We start from the raw sequence: 25270 nt of genomic DNA, 5'->3' as shown, positions 1-25270 counted from the left end.
AGTAGAAAATTTGCATATCGTCGCTGGGGTGACAATTACAAGTCCTTGTGTCTCAAATCTTGGTGAAAACGACTTTTTTGATTAATGGTCAGATAATCAGTTAAGTGATGTCCTGTCCAAATCCTAGCTGTCTTACCCAAAAAATGAAGCTACCAAGGTATGTCAAAGGAAAGGCTGTCCCATATGATATAGTGCTTTGGCTGTCATTTTTTTTCTCTCTCTCTCCTGAACATTTGACATTTTGTAGATATGAGGTCTTGTCACCCAAGCAACAATGTGAATATTTTGGCATAAGATATTGGACAAATATGCTTTTGTAGACAGGCCTTGAAGGAAGACATACATCCACCTTGTACACATAAATTCTTTTTACTTTACATGCCATGGGGTTTGAGACTGGTCTTGGAACAGGAAGAGGTCTGTTTGAATTCATACAATGAACACAAAAAAAAAATCATGTTTTTTTTCTTTCACCATGATATCATCTTCTTTAACCATGATATGTTAAACCTTCTTTAACCATCATTTTCTTTAACCATGATATGTTAAACAGGTAAAGGTTCTCTCTCATTGGTATGAATCATCGGAGTCTGGAGACGGAACACACAGCTAGTTGGCAGCTAACACCATGTCTCATTGAAATCAATGACACTAGGTGTTCTGTCTTGCAAACACTCCATGGCTGGGTAACATCATTTCCTCTTTTCAGGATACTCTGTGGTTTATAGCCAAATCTTCACATGAACAGAGTCACAGTCCTTCCAGAAAAGTTTGGCTCTCTCACATAAAGACAATAAGGAGTTGTGTCATGAATTAAATAATATGAAATCAACCAAATACAGTTGTTTTTGTTTTCAGGATATGACAGATTACATACAGTACCTTGCTTGGCCAGTTTTTGACAAGATCCATGAGATTGCTACTGGTAATGAAGTATGATCTGATGGTGCTATATACCCAAGAGAAACTTACCGATTTCATCTTCTGTTCGGTGCATTGGGTCCTTCTCCAAGCAGTCTCTGACCAGATCTCGCACCAAAATAGACTGTATAAGGCAAGATTGGAAGTGAAGTGTTAACAATGTGTGGTTATGAGTCTCAAATCTATTAAGGTATATTGTTCAAGTTGATTGGCAAGCACTATTAATCATTAAACGCAATAATTTTGACATAACCTAATGCAAAATACAAGTGGTTAATAAATTTACATCTTAGTGCTCACTGCTGACTTATTCTTATGAAACTGCCACCCAAGGAACAACAATCATTGTATAGAAATTGTTATCTGCTACCACATACTGAAACATGACCAAAATGTAACATTAATCGTTCAAACACAGCTATTACTTATTCATTGTTGAATACTTGTACTGTACGAGCTGAAATTTTCGCGTACAGATATTTTCGCGAATTGCTACTCGGAGGACATTTTCGCGTGTTATTAATTTCGCGGTTGCGAGGGTCTAACTGAATGTAGTTATTTGCGCATTGTTATTTTCACGTGTTGTTATTTTCGCGGTTCAAAGGCGATTCGCGAAATTCACAAAAATAAAACCACCGCGAAAATCTCAGCTCGTACAATATATGACAAATGATGAGAAGAAATTTACCAACAGGAGTGGGGAATCACTGATAAATTCATTCATTCAATCTCTTATCATAATTATCATTACCATTTGTTTTCTGTGCTTGCCAATTGCCAGACTTGTAAAGAAGTAGGCTACAGTACATATTGACCAATTTTGACATACAATGTTCTTTATCAACAGAAATGGAGACTCATTTGGAGGATCTAATCATCATTTGGGGCCCCATCCCAAGATCCCAAGCTCACCCCTGATTCGCTGGACTCCTCCTCATCCGAGTCCACAGTGCTCTCCACCAGCCCACTAAGGTCCAGATCTTGACCCTCCGTGGCCGAGTACAGGTCAGAGAAGCTGCTACTCATACTGCTGTGCATTGAGCTCCGATCCCCACTGCTCATGGTGTGGGTTGGCGTATTATGGGCAGAGAGCGCCATCAGGTGGCGGGGATGAGGGTCGGGGTTGGAGTCCATGATGATCTGTACATCATCTAGGTCCTTTTTGTTGTATTTCTGGAGAACAAAATGATTACACTTGATTTAAATGAATGTGAATTTGTGGTTCTACATAATACCACACTCATTGCAACTATACTAAAAGTGGTAGAGGATTTTCTTCAGCTTTGTTTTTGAGGGAAGAAGGGATATTTTTTTGAAAACATGACCTTTGAAGGGTAGTGATCAATTCATTCCTTCCATTCCCTTCACTCCAAAAAAGGACAAAAACATAATGAAACTGAAGGAAAACATGGATCTACTTGATGGTGCTGATCAAGTTGAATACACAAGAATCTAGCACAAGAGTCAGCCGTGATCTTCTTTTTTAATCTTTGAACACCTTGTGTTTCTCCAATTAACAAAATTGATACTTTGTGAGAGTTTACTCAAATATTGCGATTGGCCAAAAAAAAAAATATGATAATGAGTGAAGAAAAGGAATGATATAGTGAGTGAGATGCACGACATGAAGAATTGCTCTTTAAAACACTGTTAGTGTGAACACATCATCAAAATCTTTCTTGATAATCGTTAGTTCACTGAAACACACATCACAACAAAGACTGCAATCCAATACAAGTTGTTGGTCAAAGAATAAACAAATCACTCTGCAGGTACACTTTCATATATTGGAAATTCTCAAATGGGGAAAATGGGAAGGGGAGGTTACAGGAAGAGGAATCAAATCAAGGGATTCAAAACACTCAAGTAGTTAATGGTGTTGTCATGGAAACTCAACACGCATATAATCTCTATTACTTTTAAAAGAATTAAACAAGTATGTCTGGACATATGATTATTTGTGAGTCAAAAGTTAATATCCATGTCTAAGTAGTCACACACACTGTACATTCAGCTTGAAATACCAGTGTATTGTTTGTAGTTGGAATAAAGTCTACTGAGTACACACTTCATTACAATCAAAATTTGTGCTGTCATTCATAGGGTGTGGCATTTTTGGAAGATTTCATACCTACAATAAATGTATAACAAAAGAAAAAGGTGGAGCTCTGTAAATTGCTCCACTCCTTTTCAGATTGCAAAAATGTGCACATATGCATATTGGCTTCTTTTCACTTTCTTGGACGTGTCATGAACTGTTTACTCCTGTTACTGTATAGCGAGTTTGCAATGCACAGAATCAGACCTTTTCTGAAATTGAATGACAATTCCTTCAGAATGAAATGAACATGTATGTATGTAGATAGCTGTAATGTTACCAATGACAGATACCTGCTTTTTCCGAAAAGATATAATCACCAGTCTACATGAAAACCTTGCTTTTCGTAACTCAAGTGTGATTTGTCTATTCGTGAGTAATAATGTATGCAGTTTTAGACATAATGACATTTCTCAATGATTTCTTGGTATTTGAAGAAATGATGTTACAGTGAGAGAAGAAAGACCTCAATCGGACCTTTTCTGTCACTTAAAGAACATGTCAACTTTTCTGAATTCACCAAATCACCCAGTTCAATGGTGCCATGCATTTACAGCATTAATTCATAATTATCAGTCAGCCAAAACATCAACAAGCCATGACAACACGCAGCCGCATACATGGTAAGAGTACATTAAACATGCAGTGATATAGATACAGACATGCAGTATAATGTTGCGTTACATACAGTATCACATGCAGCAGCCCCTTTTCTTGTGTCCTAGTCCGTGATATCGTGATAGAAGATATTGCCATGCACAGGCACTGAGACAGACCCTATGCATCTTCATCTGTGACGATGTTTTACACATCCTACATTTGAAGGACACTACACGGATTCCGATCTGAGGCCATCCATAAAATGGTGCGATCTTGTCAATGTGAAAAGGTCATTTGCACCCTGATCTATCACAGCCCCCCTCCTAAGGGTAGGCTGTAAGAACCATCAGCCACTATGTATGGTGTGAATAATAGTCACAGAGACAAGGATTTAGTAGAAATAAGGGTACATACATGTACATTGCACAGGTATTGGTTTCAGGATGAAATGTGGAAAAAAAAAAAAACAACCTCCGGCTAATTCATGATTTGATAAGTAAGGCAAAATATAAAACTGAGTGGAAACTCTGTGGAGGATTGTCCTGATTTCTTAAGACTTTTCTTAAGCACTGAATGTTTTAAATTTGGCTTTAACTGTATTACATTGAGGAATTGTACTTGGAATTCTGTGTACAAGTATTGCCGTTGGTCAGATTTTTTTTTTTTTTTGTTTCGTTTTGTTTTTGTTTGTATTTTACTTTTCAAACACTTCCTCAGAACATTATTTAGTTTTGCAATAATAAAGATATACAGCTGAAAAGTCAAAGCTGTACACAGTTTGTCCATCCAACTGAATATAACCCTTAATAAAAAATGAAGAGTGCTCATTTTGTGGGATGCTCATTGTGTAAGGGGAGTCCACAAACTGCATTTTTTACTGGTACCCTCACAACACTAGCAGAAAACATACCCAAGGAATCCTACGTAATACTCTACATGCACTGGTCAATAGCAACTTGGTCATGTCAGTATGGTTATACTGAGGAGCTTGTAAGTAGATCTGATAAAGCTTTACATTGCAAATTTCCTAATTTGACTGAAATACGGCCAGAGGAGAAATGAGGTGTATTCTTTACTGGAAGTGTACATCTTCAGACCAGACAGCGGGTTATCTCATTCACCATCATGATAATCATTTCATGTTTTGCATTGATATCCATCGCAAGCAACAAGCTATCAATCTTCACTAACTCTTAACCAGCTTTATCTGTGTTGTTTTGTTGTTTTTATGTGCATTATGTATGTATGGTATGTGCGGTATGCGTCTGTGTGTGTGCGTTATGTGTGGTTACTGATTACTTCCTCTAGCAAACCACTGCAGTATAAACTGTCCTTACAACGAAGGAAATGACCCTTGATTACATTAGTGTCACTTCAAAGTCACAAAAACACAGCAACAACAGATTAAGTAATAAAATGTAAATAGATTATCACAATTTTACTTGAAATTAGGTGATTTATAACACATTCTGCCTGTCCACTAACCTAATATCAACAAATTCTGTATGTCACTGAATAATATTGCTCAGTTTATTTTCTGTTTTATCATTAGCTTGATCAACACACATTTTTTTCTATACATGAACCTAGTTCCCAGACAACTCAATATAGTCCCACATGCATGAAAACACAAACAACTAATCCTCAACCATTAGATATCTTGAGCACTAACTGGTATACCCAAGGCATGAATCAATGAAATTCCTGACAAAAACTTGGCAAAATATGGTTGGGCACACAAATTAAAATAATCATCAAAACCCATTTTAAGCATTCCACCACAGAGTAAATGTCAAAATATATAGCATGAAATAAAGGCCTACAGCAGGTTTAAAAGATCTTTCAAGACCTACTGTCTTCAGTGAACTGAGCATTCCAAAAAGTGAATACATACAATGTAGACCTTGATTCCCAAGACCAATTTTTATATCATGATTATACACTCTGTAACTACCAAAGTGTCAGAGTCGCATGGGTTCATCAATGGAGTGTAAAAGTCATAATGCAGTCATGTAGATAATACAGGGTATTAAAGTCAGTAGGTATGGAGGAAAGGGGAAATCAATCATTGTTTAATAGTTGTGCAACAAGACAGGGTATTCATTTTTGTGCAAACAACCAGTACAAAGCGCAACACATCAAACTTTTCTCCCCAAATACACAAGAGGTGCCAAAGTAAACTGAGCAGTAATTTCACATAAAATATTCACAAACAACAAGAAGTGCAGGAATTTCTTTGGCCATGCATACTCACATGGAAGTGTTCGGATTCAACAAATTTTTGTTTGTTTTGGTACACCGATCGAGAAGCGTGCACGAAAAATCATATCGCGTTGAAAGCACAGAAACGCAGCATGGTCAAAAGAGAGAAAGAGACAACAACAAGAAAACCAAATATCATTATTCAAGCACTACAATGTATGTGTGCCACATCATACAGAGAAACAAAAAAGAAGCAACAATTGGAGAATTTCCCTCAAGTAAAAGCAATAGCTGTCTGAATGAAAGTATAAATATCACTGAAAATCTTACCAAAGTTCTAGCTCTTTGAAAATGAGTCTAAAATCAACCTCAAAACTGCTTGTGCAGTATGTTCCATTTGCATTGGAGATCAACACACACAAAATATGATTTTCTTCTTTCTTTCTTTTTTAAAACTTCACATGAAAAATACTAGAATGTGTGTGTGTTGGATGGGGGGAGGGGGGATCCCACATAATGTATTTGATATCGTTGAGATATGATATCATGCCATGACTGAGAGTACTGCCTGTGGGCTACAATGTGAACTGATTTGCTGATTGATTATTCCCTCCTTGATTATTCCAATAGTCCTATCATCAAATTTTGCTCAAATCTCCAGTAAGCTGATGCCTTTTCCTCACTCCTTTCATTCAAAATATCTTTTTTCATTGAGGTATATTCTCCTTTACCATCATCATGCACATCAATAATCAGAACAACTTCAGCTTTGATCTTTTCTTTTACTGATAAAGAACAAAGAATGCTATCACAAGAATATAAGACTTGGAATAACACTCCATGACAAGAAGTAAAAACTCATAAAAACTGCAAAAACAACAAAATGAATTTATTTCCAAGTCACACAAGATATGGTATAAGCAAAATGCGAAAGCCACAGATATATATTGTATGAGAAGACTTACAGGGACCCCAAGGCAGGAGCAAGCGGGGAGGGAATACATGACAAATATTTCATCATTATTGGGAACAAGAAATGATGACAACAATAATGCAAACTTTCATGAGGTGATGGTCATCCATTCTAGCTACCACTCTCTATGCCTAAAAGCTTTCTTTGACTGGTGCATGCAGCACTAGGATACACCTGGGTTTGAATACTTCGGGAAGGCATGGTGATTATTCCAAAAAAAAAAAAAAAAAAAAAAAATCTAGTGCAATGACTTTGGAGGGACGGGAAGGACCATGCTCATATGGTTGATGATAATTTCTGATACACAATGTATTAGGATTGTCAGCATTAAACAAAACCATTTAGTTGATTCCCACATCATTTTTAAACAGAGACATAAATTTTAATCTCGATCAATATTTCTCAAAGTTCTGAAGCAACACAATGACCTTCACACTTTATTCACAACACATCTAAATTGAGTGAAAAATGTTATGATTTTCTATGGTGCTTTAGATTAGAAATATGTGTAAGTTACATACATACATCGATGCTTCTCTGGTAAAAAAGCACAACAAACTGTTGGTACAAGCTGAGACATATCAAATTGCAAGTTGCTATCAACATACAAGTATGTATACCACAGAAGAGTACATTATGAAAACAATCCACTGGAACTAAGCAACACATTTTCTAAAAAGGATGTACATATCATACACCTGGCTTTTGAGAAGATATTCTATAATGGAATAAAGATATCTCTGTTGGACAGAAATGAAATTCAGTGGAAAAAAATATGGCTTCTTGCAAGACAATCTACTTCCACAATAAAGCTGGTCTCGACACAAAGGAAGTGTTAAAAATAGCTACTTTAACATTAAAGTGTATCAAATAAACATGTATATTGTGTGTCTGTAACAAATAGATTTTATGATTTTCATTTAATACATGACATCTGTTTGTAACATGCCTCTTATACTCAAGCACAAGTTCTTACTTATACAAGATCTCAACAGACTGCAAACCTTTTGTTGTATTATGTTACGCTAGTGTGTCTGGGCATGTTTTCTACTGCCATGAAACATGAAACATACATGGCACCAATCTGCCTCGGCATAATACATTCTTGCTGGTAAGCTCACATCTAATATTCCTATTACAGACTTTCTCCATACAAACCCAAGGACCACTGGTTTGCTTTGCATAAGTCATTAAAATGCAATTCAACACCATGCTCACTTCGGCTTTAATAAAAGATTAAAATCAACTACAGAAAATGGCAGTGCCTTCATCAAACCTGGACTCAAAACTAGAAGCCCTGGAGAGTACAAACCTCCACCAAGGCCACATGATCACTATTTGTAGAACGCTGCAAGCATCTTTTCAAGAAGTCCGCGAGCTGGATCATCAACAACAACTGATTTGAACATTATTAACATTCCATAATTCAATTATTTCTATGGCCTGATTAAGATGAAATTTCTGTCCTTATTCATCTGATTTTACTCAGCTAATCACAGCCCAAATCAAACATTGTGTGGAATTGCACCAGAAATTTACAAGACAATGACACATGGTATATTTCTACTTTAATCTTAACTTTCTCCCTCACTCAATCATCTATTGGAAATACCATCACGCATAACAAATATAACATTGGGAGATCAAGCATTTGCACGTGCAGCCCTAAATCGTAGAACAGCCCACCCTCAGAGACAAGAAATTTAACAGCCATACAATCTACATTTTCACAGATATCAATATAGAGTGGTTTGCAATTGGGGCCTCATGTAATTTACTTGGGTGGATGATAGTTGTGATGCATGATTTTTCGCCCTCATGTCCATGTGTAAATAACAGCATGATTTCCTTTGATTTGGAAGGAGAATTAATGGCCTTTACTTTGTCTTGGAGCATACAACATAACATTATATATCTGATATGTTTGGAGTGAGTCCTATTCAACAAGGACACAGAACTATTGCAAGAAAATGCACAACAGCTCAATTCTCAGGGCAGTTTAGCAGGGAGCATCCCACAAGGCAACCATACAGTCACATGACCAAACAACTTTATGAAGTGCCTGTTTTTGATGTGGCTGCTATTTTTGATAAAGTGCTGAATTACAATAGGGTGCATATTTTTACCTCCGCCAAGGGAGGAAGTTAAGTTTACTTTACTGTTTGTTTGTTTGTTTGTCCATGTGCAAAATAACTGAAAAAGTTGGAAATGGATTTAGATGAAACTTGCAGGAAAGGTGAAGAATGACACAAGGAACAGATGATTAAATTTTGGTAATGATCCAGAAACTTTTATGGATATAATGAAGGATTTTCAATATTTTGGCAGGTAGGGTCAATGAACTTGGGAGTTACGCTGCACATGTTTTTAGGTTTTCATACGCGCACTAAAGTGCGTGCTCTAACTGCGAGGGGTGCCATGCAGTTGAGGGTTGATGACGAAACAAAAGGCTTCTGTATTGGGAATTCGGGCCATTTTCAACATGCATACGTATCCAGGGTTGGAAATCACTGATCTCTATGGAAGAACAAGATCAGTGGTGGAAATATTATAATACCGGAAATATTAGCTGCTTGGCGGAGGTCTGCACTCTCAAGAGTGCTTCTCTAGTTGAAAATATATCTGTTTTTTAATGAATTACTGACTCTCAAATGATAATAATTTTCTTTATCTTTCATTTTACTACAACATTTATGGACCTTTGACTTCCCTTTTGTTCCTGTCAAAAAGAAATAAATTTCTCCATGGGAAGGGTTCTTCTTCTACAGAAGACTGAATGTGAATGAATGCATGGCTTAAGTCTATGATAAAATGAAAGAAAAAAAGACTTTGATGGAACTGCAAGTATAAACGTCCATAATACTGTGGTACATTGTGACTTAAATCTTATAGTGACCTATTACTGTATTGGGACAGATATCTTTATGAAACAAAAATTAATGATGTCAAGTCACCGATGCACAATGGCTCATATGTGACTCTTCTTTTGATTCACTCTTTTCTACTACCTTCCATTCTTTGCCTATGTCTATGACTTTACTTAATTCATGTCCTGTAGATCACGTTACACAATCTGTTTCAGTATCGATTGAAGAACAGACAGCACGTAGCAGCTTGCCTACAATCAATATGGTAATGCTGCTGTCTGATTTTTAAATGCAATACTTCCCTTCAGTATTATATAATAATCTTGATTTGTCCAGTTGTGTTAGAGCCAGCAGAAAATGCCAGACATTCAAAAGAAGTCTACTCTGTACAGGAAAAATTGTTGAAACGCTAAACACAACCAGACTGCTAAAAATCAAAGCAATTTTAGTGCACAATGCACACATTGAAGTAAAGGAAACATGATACAAGATGGATGGTGCAGTAAAGGCTTGTGCTCTGTGTTGTATTTGTACTACATGTAGACCAGCAGTAGGAGTGGGAGAGACGTAGATCAAATGTCCGTCTTGTATCGTTGCAGGTAGGTATGAGAATGCCTTCCTCTATCAGGAATACCAACCTTGTTAAAACAACATTGCTGTATTCTCAGAGCTGAAATAGCATAGTTTTGGTAGAGAAAACAGTATTTTACCTTCTCTGCAGTAGACATAAATAGTACTAGAATTAGGGAAAACAATATTTTCCATGATACACACACCATTTTTAGCAAGGAAAAACAGTATTAAATCTTGCAAAGAGTAACAGTTAAAGTATTTCTGCTCTATCACATCTATTTGATGTCCTCGTTTGCGGCTCTACTTTCCCCGGAGTAGGAAGCTGCTCTTAGATAACACCATTATCTGCCTTGGCTTCAACCTTTTGATCTTGTTGTATATTTGTATCTGTTTTGGGGGTTTTTGGGTAGTTGTGAGGCAATGAGCTGATACATGCTCTTAAAAATCCACTGAAAAGGCAGATGACATGACAAGGATATGTGATGTTTGTTTTCTGTGACATCTATAGTAAGTACAGGAAACATGATGCGGATGTTGTCAGGATTCTAGAAGGGAAGTGCTCACACTTTCTAAGAATGGAATCGTAGATTTCAGTAAAATCCTGGAATTTGTGTCTTCCAACTACTCGTTTTGATACTATTCTTTAGTGTTTGTATGTTCATTACCACACACACCCATACACACAGACAAGCAGACACACAGACACACACACGCACACACACATGCAAAAGAACAATTGACAATCTAAAGGATTTAGGAGTCCTTATAATGTTTGATGATGGTAGATTAATCCTTGCAATTATATTGTCAGAAGAAAAGAGGCTAGTGGTACTAGAATGATGTAAAGGATCAAACTGATGCAAAAAGCTCATCTGTTGAAGTAACACATTTTCTAACAGGATATCACCATTATTGATTTATGACACCATTCAACTAAACCAGGCTATTTTGACATGGCAGAAAAGAAGCCATACCACTGCATATCTTGTGTGAACATAAACAAATGGGTTCTTCTGCCTGTGTGCAATATGAATACAGAACTACCACAACAATAACAATCACTTTACATACTCCCTCTTTCATTCAATGTTGGTGAAGCACCCTTAACATATAATGCAGCAGAACAAGGAAGGAAATTACTTTTTCAAGTACACTATCATGGTCATTGCAAAATCAAAACCAAGTTATTGGACATCTTTCCTCTCTCTCTCCCTTGGCTCTCTGTTTCTCTCTATCCCAGTCAAGTCTCTTCTATCCCTGCGCCCTTTTATTTGGCCACGCTCATTAGATATGGCCGTAGAAAGTGAGAGAAAGTGTGAACAGTCCATTTGTTGATTCAGCAATCCGATACGCGTCCCCTCACACATTTCCTACTTCCCCTTTGCTGTGAGATAGCAGTCCCGTTTAAGTCTGATGTACATGATCTCACCGTGTGACCAGAGTGTGTTACCTAGCCTACCAATAACTAATGCAAACAGAATGTAGACTGAATGAATTAATACACACATACATTCTCCAACAGTGCTGTTTATCTCTGAAACAAAAGTTCATTATCCTTTCTACATCCTATGTAACTTAAGATGGTTGTAATGTTTTATTTGTAATAAAAATAACTCAGAATATCAGCATGGCATCAGTATAGCACACATACGCCTGTACCAAGGTAGTTCAACATTTCTTAAAGGATTTGTACCTGAAGAACTATTCTAGGGATGTAATATGCGTTGCTCTATTTCATCACACTATGATATTCAAAATATGGAGAGAAATCTTTAAGAGGGTCATTTTGAATACTAATCAAATTGATATCTCTGTTGCTACAAAGACATTACACTTTCAATGTTTTTACCAAAATACATAATCAATGTTTGTTTTCCTGCTAGTCTAAATGTGCTTACAGTGATTATTCTACTTTAACATGGCTACCAAATGTTGTTTCAAATCAATGAGATATAAACCTTAGAATTGATATACAGTTGAACCTCTATTATCCGGCCTCCCTTTATCCGGATCTCTCTATTATCCGGACGCAATCTCGCTGTGATTTTTTTTTAAATAATTACGTGGGAAGAAAGGGGGATTCCCAACTCCTTGAGAACTCCTACCCAAACACACATGAATTACATATTACTTCCAATATGATTAACTTACATTGCATCAAATTTCCTTCCAAATTGCTTATCTTCAGACATTTCAACATCCCGAAACATCCCCAAATGTAACAATTGAAAGGTTGCAGTATACACATTACTACACGTGGTACTACAATGGGCTATACATCAGTACATGTGTATGTATATGTACATGTATAAAGCATTGAGTCTCCTGTATCCGGCCAAATCCCTTATCCGGATGAACCCCGGTCCCGACTTGTCCGGATACGAGAGGTTCAACTGTATTTCGAACCTCATGTACATGAATTTAGCAATCTAATTACTTGATATTACTGAGGGGGGTAGATTAATTTGGAAGAAATCAAATTATTGCTGACAGCCCTAAAACTTTCTTTCCTTGTGTTATGATTCTAATTCAATATTTTCCACTACTTCACTGAAGAGTAAAGAATGTATAACAATCCACTGCATGATAAGGATTGAATTGCTCCCACACGAGAACATAATCTAATGCATGGCTGTACACAACCCATCCATCGTACGAAACATGCCAAATTGAGCTTATCTGGCCCAAATTTAATCTTCAAACTACTCTGCAATACTTAACACCTGTATAAAGTTGGGTAAAATAATGTGAAATGAATGCACAAGTGCCAGCGATTTACAACTAAGGGTGTGATACCAAATGGATAATAGTATGTTGCAACATATAATGATAATAATAACCAATATTTATATAGTGCCTTTTCTATTCAGGCTCAAAGCACACAATGCAAAGTGCATTTCTCCTTGGCCTATTAAAGCAAGAGAGATAATTCAGAACAAGGATAGAACAGGACCTATGCACACTTGAAATCAGATTAAAATGTGCACGTATGCTATTCACCAGGAATCATATTTCTGAATTAACACCATTCTGATCCTTAGCCAAACACATGTATTTGCCTCCTTTCGCAAAATCAATTATGCCCAGACTACGAGGTGAATTCTGGTCATCTCTCTCTCTCAAGTGTCCTCCAGACATATCTGGAGAGTTATGGAGAAATGGGAGAGAGGGGAGATGCAGAAACACACACACACACACATGCACTGGACTGCTTCTTTACCACTTTTTGGGTTGAGTGACGCCGTTGGCAAGAGGGCAGCAGGAGAGCATGGAAACTCTTTGGAGTGTAAGGGAGTGATGCCTTCACACGATTCTCACACCCATTTCATCCCCCCCCCCCCCCTTCTCTCTCTCTCTCTCTTTGCCATCTTTTCTCCTGTTCTTTTATTCTGCATCCATTGGAAGGGGACTTCACACAGGCTTCCAAGGGACCAGGCAAACATCCTTACTGGGATAATCAGGTCCCTACTTGACTTAATCATTTGGCCACTGGCTATACTGAAAAGATGATGGGGGAAGGGGGGGGGGGGTAGAAGGTTGCCATGGTTGATAGGAATGTCTTTCCTCTGTCGATATTCATACAGCAGAGTTGCTGCTTCTCATAGCCCATTACATGAGAAGGAGACAGATTGGGGGTTAGATGCAGAAGGTCCTCTAGATTTGCATGGAGTTAAACGATGAAGCTTCAAATTACCCCTGAACACTATACCACATACAAATTGACAGTATTTTAGGATGGCCAACCAGAGGAAGATGCTCACTGCAATATGATGGATGGTGCAGTACACAGAAAAAATCATGAAAACACTCAAACCATCTTATTCATTTAACCATGCTAGAAAAGTAACAGTTGTTTTCAAAAGGATGTAATAAGCCATTCAGTAATCAGTGTGGCTAACAGATATCATCTGAGGGGAGGTAGACAAAAAAAAAAAGCTAACCAATAATATAGATCAAACTCTTATGACTCACAATGAGAAATATTACAATGTACAATGTTACAATGATACATTGCACAAATTTTCAAACATAAAAAGTGTATGCACTATTATAGCAACAGGCAAGGAAAATATTCTATACAGCAAGACTGTAGCCAATTTATTCATGAAAATACAGATACATCAACATTCAATGAAAACAGACAGATAAAAAGGTAGAACTGGATGGGGGACTTCAAAACCAGCTTGGGAAGGGAACAAATATATAAAGCATGTGTAGAGGGAAGGCATTATTCCTAATGGGGAGCTGGAAAACTAGTTATTGATAATGACATGTGCAAATTTGGAAGTAGTTTGGCACACTTTGTCCACTGATTTAGAAGAAGCCCACACTCATTGCTCTGACTACCCACAAGACAGCAACATTAGGGGCTAGTAATGGGGCAAAAGCAGAACACAGTGTGGGTGTGGCCCAGGGTAATGCAGGGGGGATCCTTGGAGGGTGTGATGGCAAGTTTCTGGAGGGGATATGGGGTGAGATCCACAGCTACTCTGGGATCCTGAATAGACCAAAGAATTTTGAGGTGCTCTGTACTTTTTATGGCAATTTTAAAGTAATTTTGTCAAATTTCCCCCTTTTTAATTCTCTTTATAAAATTTTTGTGGGGATGGCAATTTGTATCAAGATATTTCTTACTTAATTTTCCTCTACAACATAAAGCTGATTTGGTGGCGATAAGTACAGGCATTCCAGGAATTTTATCCTTATTCTTCATGATTATTAGAGATAGATTTTGGTAAAGCTAACATAGTAACTATCAATTGAAACATCAAATCCCACGATTGATTCAATTCTATTCTATGTCTTGATCAGTCATCATTCTCAATGATATTATTTCTGTGTAACACCAAGAAAAATAGTCAGGAATGCAAAGGCCTTTGTCTGCTAGGGTTTGGAATGGAATCATGCTTACACTTGGGAATTCTATCTCTCATCCCATTATGGATCATACCGGTAATTGACTATAACAGACAAGCGAACTATTAATGTCAGACAAGCATACATTGTACGAGGACACATACAGTACACGGTTTATATCCTTCATATATTATTTGAATAGTGCACATTATATAATGTACATGTAGGGGGTTAAGTGATTAGAACAATGAGGAGGCTATGAAACGCATCATATATGCACCTAAAGAGTAGTTACAGTGTCAATCTGAGCACTAGGTCTTTGGTTTCATTTCTAAGTGTGGTATCCCAAGTACACTGTAGATGACATTTTGAATGAGCTCTTCCAATCAAGCGTCAATTGATTCACTTCACTGGCAGGGTAAAGTCCCGCTCTTAGCTTGGCGTGGATAGAATTTCAAGAACCACGCGAGGGCACTATCACATTTTCCTGTCAACCATGACAACGAGGTAACTGGAAAACTGTATTGTGAGGAGTGCATGCCCCATATGGTATAGTTGAGGGGGGCTTATGTTCCAAGTGCACTAAATTTGAGAATGGTTCAAATTGCAAATGATTAGATTTGCAAAGCCCCCAGGAAATGGGGAGGGGAATCCCAGCTAATTTATAAATGGATCTGGAAATTGATTTTGTGGTAATGGTTGAGACTTGAAGACACGAGGTGCTCATTACTTGAGTGTAAGACACTCTGGGTGAGGGGAGGGCAAAGAAGACTAAGTTCTTTCACATCACAAGCCTCGAGGGCAAAGCCTTAGCACTCCTTGTTTACATTTATTCTTGCATCCCGATACATGAGTTCCTCCCAATACATCTCTTCAATACTGCAGATGAATTTGTTTTCATCAAGACGCTGTTCTAGAGGCTGAGAAATTGCTGCACTTGATCATCAAGACATTGAAGATGGAAACAGTTTAAAGCCATATAATTTCATTGGATTGTTGACACTTGATTCTTGATGAGGTAAATCCCTCCTGCAGCTCCAAGAAGGTATACTGAGATTAACAACAAATGTGTTATAGGAAGGTGCAACGCTGATGATCTCTTATTTATGATAAAAAGGTGTACCCTGTGCAGTAAAATCTGGATACATCTTTCTTCATGAAATAATAGATCAAGTAGACGGCTGCAAAAATGCAGCAATGGGGAGAAATAATGTTGTCAGGCTGGTCGTGGTATGCACAACTTGACCAGGTAGGCAGTTCCTGATCCAAAGCGAATCATCCAAAGTGCATAAAAAATTATTTGCATGAAAAAAGATAAAAAAAGCACTGTTCTTCTTTGCTACATAAACAACACAACAGACTTTTAAAATATTTGAAGATTAATACACTCTTTGTTTCCTCAGTCATACACTCTTTGTTTCCTCATTCATGAGATTATTTTGGGATACTTAATCATGTTAAGGTCAAAATAAATTTGGACAGTTGAGCTCAAATGTAAATACATGACTGGCACTAATCCACATGAACTCAGCACAGGGCTTTGACACTAGTTTTATGACTGAACTTCCTGATTAACTTGCCTCTTCTCAGCATTTGTACAAATTACACTAGCACCTCTTGAGTGATCATTCACATTAAAGAATGTCAAATATTACCAGCTATCTCATTGGATCCAGTTTTACCCCATTACAAAAAAAAAAAGAATAACATTATACCATCTCTGATTACTAAAGCAGAAGTCTCCATCAAAGATTGTTGTTAAAAGTAGATGTGGATTATCAATGTTGGCAATCATAGAACATGCACAAACTTGAAATAAACACTGGATCATTTACTCACTCATGCCCCAAATCTTATACAGTCGTCTTTGTAAACAGCACATAAGTATCACCCTTATGTTACTTTATGTCTGTGTACCCAGAATCCTAACATGCATGCATTATCAGTGTGGTGGATATCAATATCAAGGTTGACATTAACTGAGCGGATTCAAGAACCCATTTAGGGGGGCATCTCACGCTATGAGCTGCCCACTGCAAAGCAAGCTGTTGTCTTCTCCTGATTGACATGTGACGTCAGTCTTCTCTTTATCCACAAAGGCTGGATGAAACAACAGCAGGTAATACACCCAATCAGAGATTCCTGATGGACTGAAACCTGTTTCCATGACGACAGGGCATCACTTTAGCAGCTTCTCTCTCTTCAAGCCCCATTTGGTTCTTTTCACTTGCTGGATAGAAATGTATGCCAATGTTTTGGCCTTGCTTGACTTAGAAGTTAGAGTGAGGTGATGATATGATATGAGATGTGTACTGCCAGAATGTGCAGGATATATTTCAAATACTGTAAAACGAGGAATGTTCGCGTGCATTTTAATTTCACAAATTTTGCGAGTGCCAAGATTCACGAAATCAAAATGCACGCGAAATTTCTTGTCTACACTATATGCATTGAACGCCAGTGGCAATTCGCGAAAATTTCATGCCACGAAAAAGGCTGTCCGCTCTAATTCACGAAAATTTCGTGCCACAAATATATCATGTTTTACAGTATACTGCAACATATTTGTCTTGGCCAGCTGAAAAGTGAATCATATTTTCATAATCAAGCTTGAATAAGGTTTCATATGACAGCTGTAAGTGCGGGGCCGGGCTCGGCCGCGGCTCGGCCGTGGCCGAGTCCGGCCTCAATTGCGCGGCCGAGCCTCGCAGTTTTGTCCGTTTACACTGCTGGGCTCGGCCGCGCTTTTGATTCAAACCTTTCAATATTTTGTCGTAGTGGCGCTCTGCTTGTAAACAAACGCAATTTGGTATTGTCTGGTTTTCAGACCCTTTGCCAAATGAATTCCGTGGCGACGAAGTCGCCGTTCGGGCAAAGGCCTTTGCCGAAGGAAAAAAATCCTTTGCAGGACAAAACCACCTTAAACTATACTAGTTTTCGACGTTGAGGGGGTTAATATCCTGAATAGCGAAAGATACAGGCAGAGGGTTTGGAAGCCAGACTAAAATTGGCCGCGCAATTGGCCGCGCATTTGGCCCAGTTTGCGTTTACACCAAGAAGAGGCAGGGCTCGGCCGCGGCCGAGACCACCTCCAGAGCGAGGCCAAATGCGAGGCCAATTTTAGCCTCGCATTTGGCCTTTTGCGCGTTTACACTGAAGCGAGGCTGGGCTCGGCCGCGGCTTGGCCGCGGCTCGGCCGCGGCCGAGCCTCGCACTGTAAACGGGGTCCTAGAATAGAGTACAAACACTTCTACTTACCGTATGACAAAGCTTGTACAAATAAACAAGTAATAAGACTCATAAATATTCAACCATTAGTAACACAACAATATTCAAAAAATGTCTCAGCTGAAATATTCGCTTGTGGTTCAGTATTCTTACTCGGACATATCCATATTATGATGAAATTATCTTCATGTCTTGGGAATCAAGACATATGAATCCACATATAATAAAGTTAAGTTATCAGCAAAGGGAACGAAGGATACAAATGGAAGACTATTTCATCACAATCATTATGAAAGGAAGGCTCTAGGGATGAAATGTACTACTTGAAGCAGTTAGTAAAGAAGTGGGAAAATGGCAGAGATGAGAAGAAGCTAAAATAAGTGTAAAAACAATAAAAACTTGTAAGTAAAGCATGATGGGTCTTCAAACATGCTTAACAGTGTCACGAGTGTTGTGGAGTGATGGATGAAAAATGTGTAAGCAAAGGTTCAAAACAAAAACAGTCAAAAGAGGACAAGCCAGAAAAGATTGAGAGAATGGTTGTCGCTACCTTCTCACTGCCCACTGACAGTGCTCGCTCAAGACGTATAGAGGGAAGAGGCTGTCAATTAAGGGGCAGAGAAAGGATATTAACCATTCTTGACATAAGACAGAGATTCCAAGAGTCAGGCAAAGGCATTCAGAATACATCATACACATAGAAGTCAACAAACACAGAAATCACAACATAATTTCATTCTTTTGGCATTCAAGAGTACAAGTCAACCCCATTATAACAAAGGCATGGATAAAATGGACTGATTTGATTACCAGTACTTCTAGGCACATAAACACATAGAAGCACAAGCAAATGACTTAATCAGATCAACCACGCTATACCACACAATCATTGGGAAGCCATCATTATAACAGGATTTGCCTGTACATACACATCCATCACCTTGTGAAACACAGCCATACACATATCAACTGGGATGCATTGCAGAATAACTGAAGCTATACTGCTCTACCCAGCAACAAGCTGATGGCACATTTCAGTTTCTAGGTAGTGAAACATTCAGCTGGCTGTGGAAGAAATATTTGCACACGACCATCCTTCACACATTTTGTCTTTTAAATACTCTTTGCTGTGGAATATCTGCTATGCTGTGGCAAAAATACTGTATAAACATTTGTCTTGCCAGCTCAGCGTGACAAATCTGCTGCCTTGCTGCCTTGACGATTTCAATAGTGCAAACACAAAGTGTCTTTGGAATATATCATGTGCTTACATTTATACAGGTATCTTTGTTTTCACACTTGCAAAAGCAACGCCAAATCAACAGCATAAAAGATTTTTATTTTCTTTCTGTAAAACTTTCCATCAGTATGGACAGTAAATCAAAAATATAAGAACATATTCATTTGGCCTTGGCAAATAAGTTTTTGGTGGCATGTACATTGTAAGTACAAAATACATGAAACAAAGATGCACACAATACATAGTAAAATGAACAATGCATGTGCAGAAAAAAAAGAAGCTTTTGTCAATGCTTTGGTCATTTCAAGCAAAAAATTAATGACAGAAAAGGTAGTCTTACCTCATGGTCATCTTCATGGCTGCGATCTTCACTGAGAGAGCGCCCTCTTGGGTTGGCCGAGACCTTGATCTCATCATGCTCAAGGGCCATCAGTCGTTCCAGGTTGTTTGGGGTACAGGACTGCCTCTGACCAGGGTGTAGTAACTGTGCATCGGGGTAATCAATCTGCCGATGTCAGATAGTGTATGTGTGTGTGTACCAGGATGGGGGGTGGGGGGGGGGGGGGGTGAAGGGGGGTTTAGGGATGGGGTGGTAGACAGATAGGGGTTGGGGAGAGGAAACAGGCAGAAGGAATATATGTGTGGTAGAGAAGGGAGGGGGTTGATGTATGTGTGTTGACATTGGACAAGTGATGTAGTTGTTGGGTTTTTTTTTCAGATAGGTCATAATTAGCCAAAAAATCAAAATATGTTGTGTTCATGAACAGAAGTTTTGTGGAATAATACATTTTGTTTTATCAATGTAGAGCATGAGAGCATAGTAGTTTAATATGAGAGTGAGAATCAAAAGATGACAGCGCATAACATTGGATTATATTATTTATTGAGAATGGTTTTGTGTCAGCATTTAGTCAAGTTTGATTTCATTATGTTTATACCATCATTTATTCATAGGAGAATGAGGTGGCAAAATAGATATGATAGAAATATAATAGGAATTTTGTAATCCCACATTTGTAGAATGATTACAATGAAATGAGTATGAAAATTGTACATTTCAGTGTGAACATTTAAAGTAAAAAAAAAAAAAACAATGTTCATGAGAAAATATGAATGAGAATGCAGAACAAAAGTCCCATTGTTGAAATGAAAATGAGAGTTCAACAGAAAACAAGAACATTAACATGCATGCAGATTTGAAAAATTCAGTCATATTCATCAAAACAAATACATGCACACATTCAGTAAAAACCAGACAAAACCCATACAAAACCATACACAGGTAAGGCAGATAAGGAATTTGACAGAAGAAAGGCCCCGCATTAATGTTCATTTTTCATCAAACAGAAGTAAGAACAGAATGTTTCACATGGAATTTTATTACAGAATTGACGTGATAGCAGCATGATGTAAGAAACACAACATTTGGAAAGTTTAAAAGATAATATAAAAAAGGACATTGCAATGTTTGAAATTTCCAGATGAGGAGAACCATGAGAAAGAAAATGAGCGTATCAGATTAATGAACGTGTCGATATATTGGGCATATTTGATTAATGAAAGTTTCCCATAGTGTTTATGCCAATATTTTGGGGGGTTTGGGAGTTGTGCAAAAGTTGTATTCCACAGAGAAGGGGAATGACAGTGGTGTAGTTGGAGGGAAAAGAATGAATATGCAAAAGATATATACATATGCATGAGTACACATGTTAGGTTTGTTAAAATATACTGGGAGATGACTAAGGGTGCATATATTTCATCATATTGCATGCATAGTACAATTTGAGTGGACTGCTCAGCTTTGTCAAATCATCACCTCTTCATTAATCTAGTAATATAACTTTTGTTGTCCCACCAAATCTACCCATGAACACACTTAAAGAATGATTTGAGTTACACTTACAGAACTGACTATTACAAACAATCCTCTTATAATATTTGCTGTATACACCGCAAGTAATATATCGTTGGTACAAGGTAACATGCACAAAAGAAAAAAAAAATAAAGTTTTTGCAATGGACAGAGAGACATGCTACATAACAGGATGTTTTTGAGGATCAGTTGCATGCATGTTATCTTCAGAATGCCACCATCTGATTGGGTTGTAAACAGCTCTGAAGCCAGAGGACCAAATAACTTTCAAGGACAGAAAAATTCTATTTACACCTCCCGAGAGATTTCCCATGCACTTGTGAAATAATGTTCACCATTTGTTGTTCCAAGCAACACATCTCATCAGTCTAGAAAATAGATCAAAAGTTTATGATTACAAAAGGTTTCCCTTTTCCCTTGATCAGCATCATGGCATCACCCCCCCCCCCCCCCCCCGCGCCTTTTGGACACACAGTTAAGACAGTTAAAGTGTTGCATACAATGACAACGCATATACTGTATCATGACCACAAATCACCCTACTAAAAGGCATACTAAACTCATCTCCTTGAGCAGTCCACTCATTGCATGCATATATTACTAGTATGTCCAAATCTACCTAAGATATGAGATGCAGTTCTATTGATGTAGGGTTTGGGAAAAAGTGTCCAGTGCAAATGAATCTACCATGGTACAAATTCTGCTGTATTCAGGCAACTGAACATTATGAAATTTGTATATATGATATAATGAACAAATCATTACAAATATCTGTTTCATGGTGCATTTATCCATTCAACAAGCTGTTGCTATTACTGAAGTGTAGAGTAAAAAACAACAACTGAATATCATTCAACTTTTAAACTATTTGAGAGTTACAGAATGTCCCCCGTCAATCATCAAAGTATGTATTTCATACATTCCACTAAGACTTTCATCTGATATTTCTATGTAAAGTTACATTTTAATCAACTCTTCTGATTTAAAAAGAAACGCACTGAACATTTTTCTTCACAGCAAATGAAATTAATGCCCTCGTCTACCCTTAGAGGCTTGCTACATCCTCTTGGCATCACTGCTCCTGTTTAATAAGTCACTGCAAACAATACATTTAATAAAAGAGAAAAAAAAATGAAGAGTAACACTGCATTCTAGGCTTTCCACATTTGGCCACATATGATGACTGAAGACATGTACAAACATGAACTGGGCAGTACAGAAATACATGACTTAGGCTGAATGCAAGGCAAGCAGACTTTTCAACACATATCACAAACAAATTTGTCAAAAGAATTCCATTTGACATGGAAGCTATACGTGGATCCTATCACTGGCCAGTGAAGTACATGTATGCACACACAAATCAGCACAAGAACAATTGTTGAGACAGATATTGTTTGGTTATATTATTAGTGCCCTTGTGGGCTACCATCACTGTTGTCTGAATCTTCCACAACAAAAGAAACAAACTCTTCAGCAGATATTGCACATCATTTTCTCCTTCATTACAGATCTATTCATCTATCAAAGTGTTGACTTTGAATGTAACAAGTCTTTTCTTTACCCCCTCAGCACTGGCGTCTAAAAAAAATAATAATAATAAAAAAATTGAAATACTATTTAGCCAGTCACTAATTGCATTAATACAGTTAACAGGAGGGAAGTTGAGATACACTGTAAATCATAAAACCAACTGAAAAAAAAATCCCTTTTATTCAAACACAAATGACGTACAATGGATATTGTTTTTAATCGGCATATAGCCTTTTGTTGTTTTTCCTGGTGTTATCTTTTGAGGCAACTGTAATTTGAATAACTTGCAATTATCATACATTATCTACTCAAAGTCTTGATTCACTCATTTGTAGCATTTTGTTGGTAGATCCTGCATAATGGAAACCAGAAAACAGTACACTCTAAAAAAGTCTGACTGCAGAGTAAAAAAAAAAAAAAAAGTCAGTCAACACATAAAGATATGGTAGAATGCTTGAGGATTCTTGTCACAGCTCTGACGTGTGCTCTACTTTCACTACCCCTCTATTTAGCTCTTTTGCATTTTTCATTATTCACAGGCCAGTTGGCAATCAAACATTACCTTCCCTTGAAGCTTGTAACCTTCCACACAGCTGCTTAGCTATATGTGAACTATCATGAGCTCTTTTCAAGGCTACAGAGCACAGCTTTAAATGTTAATGGCGAAACTCTCATCAACAACCAACTGCACTTCACAGTCGCATTCACACAGACAAAATAGCAAGAAAACAATCACGATCTAAATGATTTTTTTTACGCCAGGTCAGATGGACAGAAATATCCTGCTAAATGCCGATCATGATAATTTGTCGACCAAATTGCACATGTCCGAAATCTACCAAACATATTGGTGACTCTTTTTTGCTCTGGCATTCACACACAATCCACACTGCATATCATCATGACAATTCTGAAATAATTGTGAGATTTCTTGGATTTCTTATTGTGATGCTGATCACATTATTTGCTGGGATTTTTTATGTCCATGCAGGAAAAAATCTTGAGATTTGTATCATGCATATTCTCTGTGTCCGCGTGAATCCCACAGTGAAATGCTCAGTAGTCAGTTTTATCAATTAGCCATGTCCGTTGGTCATTTAAGGGTTGTAGTAGAGAAAAGCACACAACACTGCAAAGGGTCTAACTTCATATGAGACTGCCTTGTGGGGAAAAGTTGTCATCTTTATATCTGGATACTTAGGCTAGACACTTGCTGTCACTCCACATACAGCTGGATCATGATTTTATTAATAGGAATAAAAGGACAAATAGGAATTTGCTCTAAGGGATCAAATTACTGTTTAATATTTTCCAATTTTTTGTAGAAGACTAAAAATGTTAAGACTGGCAGAAAGCTGTGAAGATGTCACATTTAATCATCCTTGATATCTTCTGATAGATATTCATGATATCTGTTGGCACAAGTACTTTACCCTATTATGTAACATGTTTACAAAGTGAGGTACATGTTGCATTATGGGTTATTTCTGCAGTCATATCACTTCATGGCTGCATGGAAGTACAGCCATCAGTTTACAATCTTCTGTCCGTCCATCTAAATGCTGGCATCTTGTAGAGCATAAAGGGTTAGATTCTAGCTAATCCTTTGTTTGTCTACCATCATTGTCATCTCCTGTTTCCTGTCAGTTAAATGTAACCAGATCTGTTTGGCACAAGAAAGTAAAAAAGGCAGGAATGCATGTGGGTTGGCTGACCCAGCACATCTATGAAGGAGAGTCCCTACACCCTCTTTACGCTGATCAAATTTTGTGCTCCGCCTCATATTACCGTAATGTGAGATTCAGAGAGGGCTGCGTCCAAAACTTTGCCAAAATCAGAGTCACCTTCACAACAGGATAGACTAAAGTAAATGCTGACCTTTGGTCAAAATCCTTTCCAGTACATGAAGAGGAAGCAAATATATCCCTTGACCTCTGCCATCAGGATCCTTTTCATTGTACAACTACTTTCCTTATCTTGGATACACTACACACAGATGAAATATAACAGCACATGGCAAACTTTACTGTTGGTTTGATATTCTATCCTCCAACAGGTCATTATACAGAAATATTACCATGTTCTATTCTTATTTTGTGGTCTGCAGATAATAATAATAATGATAATGATAATATTAATAATAATGATAATAATAATAGTAATAATAATAATAGTAATAATAATGATAATAATAATAATAATAATAATAATAATAATAATAATGATAATGATAATAATGATAATAATAATAGTAATAATAACAACAACACAATAATATTATCAATAAAGAAAACAAACCCTAACA

The 25270-nt window shown here is 37.5% G+C and overlaps 1 protein-coding gene across 1 annotated transcript in view; it reads right to left on the bottom strand.

Annotated features, from left to right (window-relative positions):
- Positions 1 to 25270, bottom strand: part of LOC140228740 (rap guanine nucleotide exchange factor 2-like) — a 125156-nt gene that overhangs the window by 33010 nt on the left and 66876 nt on the right. Inside the window, exons 6-9 of the mRNA XM_072309021.1 lie at positions 19900 to 20064; positions 18870 to 18920; positions 1834 to 2094; positions 973 to 1045 (exon numbers count right to left, since the gene is read on the bottom strand). Of these exons, the coding sequence (XP_072165122.1) occupies positions 973 to 1045; positions 1834 to 2094; positions 18870 to 18920; positions 19900 to 20064 (550 nt within the window). The remainder of the gene's footprint in view (positions 1 to 972; positions 1046 to 1833; positions 2095 to 18869; positions 18921 to 19899; positions 20065 to 25270) is intronic.

The sequence above is a fragment of the Diadema setosum genome, chromosome 5 (assembly GCF_964275005.1).
Source record: "Diadema setosum chromosome 5, eeDiaSeto1, whole genome shotgun sequence".
Lineage (NCBI taxonomy): Eukaryota > Metazoa > Echinodermata > Echinoidea > Diadematoida > Diadematidae > Diadema > Diadema setosum.
This window is presented reverse-complemented; position numbering and strand designations above follow the sequence as displayed.